The sequence below is a fragment of the Chrysochloris asiatica genome, unplaced genomic scaffold (genome assembly GCF_000296735.1).
Source record: "Chrysochloris asiatica unplaced genomic scaffold, ChrAsi1.0 scaffold00034, whole genome shotgun sequence".
Taxonomy (NCBI): domain Eukaryota; kingdom Metazoa; phylum Chordata; class Mammalia; order Afrosoricida; family Chrysochloridae; genus Chrysochloris; species Chrysochloris asiatica.
The window spans coordinates 20,272,605-20,281,756 of NW_006408552.1; the positions used below are offsets into that span (position 1 = coordinate 20,272,605).

The 9,152-nt window shown below is 38.5% G+C and overlaps 1 protein-coding gene across 2 annotated transcripts in view; it reads left to right on the forward strand.

Moving 5' to 3' along the window:
• The window catches only part of LCMT1 (leucine carboxyl methyltransferase 1), an 85,776-nt gene that overhangs the window by 18,216 nt on the left and 58,408 nt on the right, over positions 1 to 9,152 (forward strand). For both annotated transcript variants that reach the window (XM_006859805.1, XM_006859804.1), the window contains exon 3: positions 3,624 to 3,745. In XM_006859805.1, coding sequence (XP_006859867.1) covers positions 3,624 to 3,745 — 122 coding nt within the window. The remainder of the gene's footprint in view (positions 1 to 3,623; positions 3,746 to 9,152) is intronic.

The window sequence follows — 9,152 nt, forward strand, 5'->3', positions numbered from 1 at the left end:
CTCAGGCACCTCTGTTTCTCTGGGTAGGGTCCCACTCTCAGCTCTTCTCCGTTGATGAGGACCTTCATTTTTTGATGGGATACAACTCAAAGTGAGAAACAGCTGTAAATGCCCATTAATAATCAGCAAGAAGTATGAATCCAGGAAAATTGGAATTTGTCAAAAATGACATGGAATCCATAAAGATCGATACCCTAGGCAATAATGAGTTGAAATGAGCTGGTATTGGCCATTTTGAATCTGACAATTGTATGGTGTACTGTGCCAGGAATTACAGATTGAAGAAATGGCATCACATTCATCATCATAAAGAACATTTCAGGGTCTATCTTAAAGTATAATGCTGTCTATGATAGGATAATTTCTATATGCCTATAAGTAAGACAAGTGAATACCACTATTATTCAAATTTACACACTAACCATTAAAGCCAGTCATGATGAAACTGGAGAACTCTACCAATTTCTTCAGTGTGAAGTTGATCAAGCATGCAATCATGTATTGATAATAACTGGAGATTGGGAAGAAAAGGAATGAAGAATAGTTGGAAAGTATGACTGTGATGAAAGAAATGGTGCTGGAGAACACATGGTAGAACGACCAATGGCTTGTACATTGCAAATACCTTTTTTTAAAGAACATAAAAGATGAATATACACATGGACCTCACCGAATGGAATGCACAGAAATCAAATTGACTACCACTGTGGAAAGAGACAGTGGCAAGCTCCATATCTTCAGCCAAAACCAGTGTGGACCAGACCATCAATTGTTCATACGTAAGTTTAGGCTGAAGCTGAAGAAATTGAAACACATTTGACCTTGAACACATTCCATCTGAATTTAGAGACCAATTCAAGAATTACACACTAATGGCCGAAGAACAGAAGAATTGTGGGATGACATCAAGAACATCATTCAGGAAGAAATCAAAAGGTCATTAAGAAGACAGGAAAGAAAGAAAAGACCAAAGTGGATGTCAAATGAGAGTCTGAAACATGCTCTCCAGAGATACTAAAGGAAATGGCAAAAATGAGGAATAACAGAGCTAAACAAAAAATTTCGAAGGGCAGAAAGGGAAGACAAAATCAGGTATTGTAATGAAAAGTGCACAAAGACCTGGAGTTACAAAATCAAAAGGAAAAAACACGCTCAGCATTTCTCAAGCAGCAAGCACTGAAGAAAAAATTTAATCCTTAACTTTCAATATTGAAAGATTCTATGGGCAAAATATTGAATGATGCAGAAAACATCAAAAGAAGATGGAAGGAATGTATATAGTCCCTGTAACAAAAAGAAATGGACAATGTTCAACCATTTCAATAGATACCATATGAACAAGAGCCAATGGTATTGAAGGAAGAAGTCCAAGGTACACTGAAAGCACTGGCAAAGAACAAGGCTCTGGGAATCAAACGAATACAAATTGAAATCTTTCAACAAACTGATGCAATAGTAGAGGCACTCGCTCATCTATGCCAAGAAATTTGAAAGACAACCACCTGGCCAAATGATTGGAAGCAATCCATATTTGTGCCTATTCCAAAGAGAGGTAAACCAGTGGAATGCGGAAATCACTGGACAACATCATTAATATCACATGCAAGTAAAATTTTGCTAAAGGTACTTCATAAACAATCATAACAGTACACTGACAGGGAACTGCCTGACGTTGAAGCCAGATTCAGTTGTGGACATGGAATAAGGGATATCATTGCTGATATTAGATGAATCTTGGCTGAAAACAAGATAATTCAAGATAGATATTTACCTGTGCTTTGTTGATTATGCAAAGACTTTCTTCTGTGGATCATGACATTGAAGAGAAAGTATTCTGGAACACTTAATTGTGCTCATGAGGAACCTGTGCATAGACCAAGAGGCAGTTGTTCAAATAGAACAAAAAGCCACTGAATGGTTTAAACTCAAGAAAGATGTGTGCCAGGGTTGTATTCTTTCACCATACTTATTTAATCTGTTTACTGAGCAAATAATCTGAGAAACTGGATATATGAAGAAGAATATGGCATCAGGATTGGAGAAAGACTTGTTAACAATCTGCAATATACAGATGATACAACCTTGCTTGCTGAAAGTGAAAAGGACGTAAAATACTTGCCGATGAAGATCAAACACCACAGCCTTAAGTATGGATTGCACCTCAATGTAAAGAAAACCAAAATCCTCACCACTGCACCAATAATCATGATAAATGGAGAAAAGGTTGAAGAATTCATTTTGCTTGGATTCACTGTCAGCACTCATGGAAGCAGCAGTCGAGAAATCAGACAACGTATTGCATTGGGTAAATCTGCTGCACAAGACCTCTTTAATGTTCTCAAGAGCAAAGATGTCAGTTTGAGAACTAAGGTGCTCCTGACCTAAACCATGTATTTTCAATACCTTCATATACATGTGAAAGTTGGACCATGAATAAGGAAGACCGTAGAAGAATTGATCCATTTGAGCTTTTCTGTTACAGAAAATATTAAAAGTATCATGAACTGCTAGGAGAACAAACTGTCCCTCTGTGTTCATAGAGGTACAGCCTGAAAGGTCCTTAGAAGCCAGGATGGTGAGACTTTGTCTCTCATACTTTGGACATGTTATCAGGAGAGACCAGTCCCTGGGGGTGGACATCATGCTAGGTAAAGTGGAGGGTCAGAGAAAAAGAGGAAGACCCTCAACGTGACGCATTTGCACAGTGGCATCAGCAGTAAGCTCCAGGTTGACAGGGATTGTGAGGCATAGAACCGGGCGGTGTTTCAGTCTGTTGTTCATAGGGTATCTCTGAGTAGGAACCAACTTGAAGTTACCTAACAACAAAAACAACACAAAGCAACCCATGACTGCATTTTCGTGTGCCACCAGATGTCTCTGATGCCACTTTATATAAAGACTAACAGCAGTTCGAAACTCTATACAGGGTCATGATAAGTTGAAATTGACTCCACAGCACACAGTCTATCATCATTCGATTAGTATAGGTGAAAGGAAAATGATAACACATACTATTTTCTTTAACATTCACTGCCCAATTTCCTGAATTAAAATACTATTTTCCATTGATCCAACAGTTTTGAATTTTACCTGATTGTCTTTATATCTTTCTCTAAAGCCATAAAGAGAATATTTCTAAGAACATTTGCATCCAGTATTTTGATGTAAAACAGTTGCCTTTTATACATAAAGTTCTCTCTCTCACTGCTAACTCATAGCAACCCTGTACAGTTTCCAAGGAGTAAATCTATATGGAAGTAGTAAGTCTCATCTTTCTCTTTCCTAGTGGCTGGTGGGTTTTCAGTGCAGACTATGTGAGTAGCAGGCCAGTGCTTATCCTATAGCCCCTCCCCAGGACACCTATATAAAGTTATTGGATACTTTATTTTCTTAGAATAAAGTAGTTAATTTCTCTGTGAAACAGATTGTCCTTCCTTTGGTTCAAACCAGTTTTTAAAAAAGATGAGAATTTGAGAGTTTCTGTTACTTCCATAATGTCTACCGATGAATCTGAACTTGAGAAGGGTACATGCTTGCTATTTTGCTCCTCTATTGTACTGGGGTTTGCAAGGATTATTTTTGTTGTCATTATGTGATAGCTTGTTTCCTTGACCTCCTATTAGGATATTTTGCTCGAGTTCTCGGTGTCAGTCAGCTTATAAAGGCATTTCTATGGAAGACAGAATGTAATTGTCAAATTCTGAATCTTGGGGCTGGGATGGATACCACCTTCTGGACGTTAAAGGTAAGTGACATCTCCCTCTCCTGTCAACCATTTGTTTAATCTCTGAAGATGCTCATGTAGCTCAAAAATTTTTTCAATTAAAAAAAAAATTTTTTATTGTGAATTGAGTGAAGTTTTACAGACAAGATCATGAGTTTTACATTAAACAAATCATACACCTCATTTCAGCTCAGTGATTGCAGTCCCCTCTGTGGAACAGCAGACATCCATTTCCTCCCTGTGACTTCTGGTTCCCTTTCACCCATCTTCCCATCCCTTCTTACCATTGTCCTTAGATATATGTTGCCCCTTTGATTTTGAATGATTGGCTGTTCCATCATTCATAGTGAGTATGTCTTACTAATGTTGTTGGTCCTCCTATATACCTGTCTACTGCTTGGCTGAAAGTTGTTCCCCTTTTCTAACTGTGTACTGCTTAGCTGAAAGAGGGTGTGTTCCTTTCCAGACCTGAAGGGTGGTCAAAGCCCACAGCCTCAGGTTCCTCTAGTAAGCCTGATCTTTTTTTCTTTTTTCTTAAGGTATTCAGTGACTACCCTTTCTCCATACTTGACCCCATCTGCCTATCCCTCCACAAATACCACCAGTACCATACTTTATTTCTCCAGGGAATAATTATAGACATTGAATCTGTTTCTAAGGTTTTGCTATTACAAAAAGGATCATTATAATTATCTATGTGTATAAGTTTCTTTGAATTTGTAGTTGTAGATGCTTATCTGGAGGAAAAATTTCACCAGTGGATTTGCCAGCACAAAAAGTCAAATGAATTTGCAATAATAAATTAGATTTTCTTGTTAGCATATCGTGGCATTGTGTGGTAAGGATCAGCATGAATCCAATCCCTGTAATAATGGAGATTGATCCAGTCCACATATTCTTCCTTCTGCATCCTCCTTGACACCCACCCCCTCAGTAAACTCTCCCTCTCTCTCTGAGCTTAGCTAGTTACGCAGAGCTAGATCAATGTTCACAAGTTAAAAGGACACCATTCTTCAGATGGTCAAGTAGGCAGAGTTTGGGGAATCTACACAACACCCCAGCTTTCTGATCTGCTAATCATAAATTCAAGGTTGGTTTCCCACTATCCTTTCAGGATGCCAGTTGCAAGCTCAGAGTCCACACAGCACCTCCTGGTTCCCACTGCTGCTTTGAATTTGATAATTTGCTGGAATGACTTAAAGAATCAATGGAGAATAAACCATACTTATGACTACAGATTTATTATAGCAAAAAAAATGGACACAAATGAAGAGACATACAGGGCAAGATCTGGGTTGATTTCCAGTGTGGAGCTTCCACATCCCAAAGGATGTGCTATACTCCCAAGAGCAAACGTTCTTCTCAACCAGAAAACTCCCTAAGCTCTAGTGTTTAGGGGTTCTGTACGATAGTCCTGGTCCTAGACTAAATCAGGCCTCCTAAGGCTATCAATGAATGAGTCTTTTCTTATTTTGCCAACCTTTAGTAGCTGGTAATAGCAAAGATCTTCAGATGTGACTGGGGAGTTTCAGACCTAGACATTCCAATTACAACAAGGATTATCTGCAGAGCCAAGGGCAGGGGCCATCTTCAGGGCTAAAACTAGGTTCTGTGCCCCACAGACAGCTTAGGTGAAATGTGAAGATTTGCCAGAGTCAGTCCTGGTACTATGATACAGAGCCCTTCTGTAGCCATTCTCTGATTTGATCCCATAGCTGTCCTTTCAGTTATTGAGAGCAAGAACCTGATGGAGAAGGAAATTTTGACTCGTTAAGAGGAGAAACAGGAATAAAGCTATGTTCTTTGATTAATCTAAGTTTCTATTGCCAAACGTATTTCCTATAAAAATTTCACTAGTTAAATTTTCTTTCCTATCGATTTGTACAGAATTTGCAGAATTACATGATCCTTTAATCAGATTGCTTACATAGCAATAAAGAGTACATTTTCCTGGATCTTCTAGTCATTGTTATTGTTGTTGTTAAGTGCCATTAAGTTGGTTCCGACCTATGTTGTTGCCATCAAGTGGGTACCGACTCATAGCGACACAATAGAACGAAACACTGCCCGGTCCGACCCATAGAGGCCCTATATAGGGTTTCCTAGGAGCAGCTGTTGGGTTTGAACTGCTGACCTTGCAGTCCAAACTGACCTTGCAATCCAGTACATTATCCTGCAGCACCACACCAGGACTCCATCTAGACCAAGATAAATTAGAGTGTGTAGGTGGATGCCAACCTGCATATCTTGTCGTCCCTAATCAGCTTACCTTTGTACTCAGAGTTCCCAACCTTTTTAATACTCAAGTGAGAAATCAACATAGTATTAAGTATTCAGGGTTTGACTGTTTTCTTCATTCAGGATAAGATAATTAACATTTGTGAAGTGCTTGTACATCCATGAATTTTTTAAAAAACTTTTTATTGTGAATTGAGTGAAGGTGTAGATAGCACCTGATCAGTTTTACATTTAACAAACCATATACTTCATTTGTTGTTGTTGTTAAGTGCCATTGAGTCGATTCCAACCCATAGCGACCCTATATAGGGTTTTCAAGGAGCAGCTGGTGAGCTTGAACCTTGCAGTTCATTTACTTCATTACATGGTTGCAATTCCCTCCGTATACCAGTAGTTAACAGCATTTGCCTGTATCATTTTAAGTGTTGCATTCCTCCCTGTATCCTGCTATCTTCATCTTTCCTCTTCCAGCCTCCCTCTTGTTGTATATTACCTGTCCCACAACCCATGCTAACATGTATCTACCCTGGTGTGACACTGTGGGTTAAATACTAAACTGATATCCAATAGGTCAATGGTTCAGACTCACCAGTTGCTACTCGGAAACCCTATACAGGGTTGCTATGCGTTGGACCCAACTCAACAGCAGCCCTCTTTTGTTGTTGTTAAGTGCATTGAGTCAGTTCTGACCCCTAGTGACCCTGTACAGGGTTTCCGAGGAGTAGCTGGTGAGCTTAAACCGATGATCTTGCAGTTCAAATGGCTTTGCATTAACCCGCAGCGCCACACCAGGACTCCTAACAGCAGCCCTCCAGTCGGTGGATAATTTTCCCATCATCCCTCCTCCTTCTGCAAGCTGCTCTGGTAACCATCATCGAATGCTTCTTTTATCAAGAAAACCTTACCTTAACTTTTTAAAACATGGTCTCATACAATATTTGTCCTTATGTCATTGACTAATTTCACTCAGCATTTTGTCCTATAGATTTATCCTGTTGTAATACGTTTTGCAGATGCATCATTATTCAGCATTGCATAGTATTCCTTTGTGTGTATGTACCAAGGATTGTTTAACCATTCTGCTGTTGATGGGCATTTAGGCTGTCTACATATTTTTTGCTGTTGTGAATAGTGCTGTAGTGATGAACATGGGTATACATGTATTTATTTAAGTTACAACTCTTATTTCTTGCAGATATATACCAAGTACAGGGCTTCCTGGGTCATACAGTATCTCTTGTTTCCAACTTTTTGAGAATGCGCCATACCATTTTCCATAGTGGATACTCCAATTTGCAGTTCCACCAGCAGTGTGGTAGGGTCCCAGTCTCTCCACACCCTCACCAGAATTTGTTGTTTTCCATTTTTTAAACTTTGCTGTTAATGCTCGAGTAAGATGATATCTCATTGTAGATCTCATGCAGATTTGCATCTCTGTGATAGCTAATGATTGTAAACATTTTTTGCCACCTGAATTTCTTCTTTGGTGAAGTGTGTGTTTGTGTACTTTGCCCGTTTTTTAATTGGATTATTTGTCATCTTCTTGTTGAGGCATGACGTGTTCTATATATCTTAGAGAGTAGTCTGATATGTCATCATCAAACATTTTGTTCCCAGTCTGTGGGTTCTCTTTTTATTCTTTTGGTGAAATCCTTTGATGCACACTGTTGTTAAGTGTCATCAAGTCAGTTCCGGCTCATAGCAATCCTGTAGAGGGTTTCCAAGGAGCAACTGGTGGGTTTGAACTGTTGTCCATACAGAACCATACCAGGAGTCCTTGATGCACATAAGTGTCTAATTTTTAGGATTCTGTCTATTTTGTCTTTTGTTTCTGTATTTTCAGTTATGTTTGATAATGTATTTGTGCCATGTATCAGAGTCTCCCAGTTTGAACCTATTTTTTAATCCATGTTGAATTCATTTTTGTATATGGTGTGAAATACAGGTCTCGTTGCATTCTTTTGCAAATGGATTTCCCGTTTTTCTAGCCCCATTTGTTGAAGAGACTATCTCTTACCCATTTAATGCATTTTGGCCTTTTGTCAAAGAACAACCGACTGTAGCTGGATGGGTTTACTTCTGGGTTTTTGATTCTGTTCTATTGATCCATGTGTCTTTCGTTATACCAGTACCAAGATGATTGACTGCTGTGATTTTGTAGTAGGTTTACTTTGCTCGTCTTTTTAAATAATGCTTTGTTTATCTGGGGTCTCTTTCCTTTCCATATAAAGTTAGTGACTAGTTTTTCCATCTCTGCAATGAATGATATTGGAATCTGGATTGGGATTGCATTATATCTATTGATTGCTTTGGGAAGAGTTGACATTTTCAGTGTTAAGTCTTCCTGTCCATGAGCATGGCATGTTCCTCAATTTTTGAAGGTCTCTTTAGGTTTCCTGTAGTAGTGTTTTGTAGTTTTCTTTGTATAGATCTTTTGTTTCTCTGGTTAGGTTTATTCCCAAGTAGTTCATGTTTTGGGTGGCCAGTATAAATGGTATTGTTTTCCTTTTCAGAGGTCTCTTCATTAGTGTAAAAGAATCCAACTGATTTTTGTATATTGATCTTGTACTCAGTCACTTTGCTGAATCTACCAAAGAGTTATAATAATTTTCTTGCCAAGTCTTTGGAGTTTTCTAAGTATAGGATCATTTGATCTGCAAATAGAAAGATTTTACTTTTTCCTTGCCAGTTTGCATGCCTTTAATGTCCCTTACTTGTCTCATAGCTCTGACTAAGACTTCGAGCACAATATTGAATAGCAGTGATGATAAAGGGCATCCTTGTCTGGTTCCTGCTCCCAAGGGGAATGGCTGCAGTTTCTCACCGTTGACAGTGATGTTGGCTGTTGGTTTTGTATATATACCCGTAATTATGTTGAGGAATGTCTCCTCTATTCCTATTTTGTTGAGTGTTTTTATGAGAAGTGTTACATTTTGTCAATTGCCTTTTCTTCATCAATAGATATGATCATGGGATTTTTTTTTTCCTTTGTTTTATTTTTTGGTGGATCACAGTGACTATTTTTCTAGTATTGAACCATCCCTGATACCTGGTTGAATTCCACTTGATTATGATTTATTTTTTATATATACTATTGGATTCTGTTGGCTAGGATTTTGCTGAGAATTTTTGCATATGTGGTCATGTGGAATATTAGTTTATAATTTTCTTTTTTAGTGTCATCTTTGCC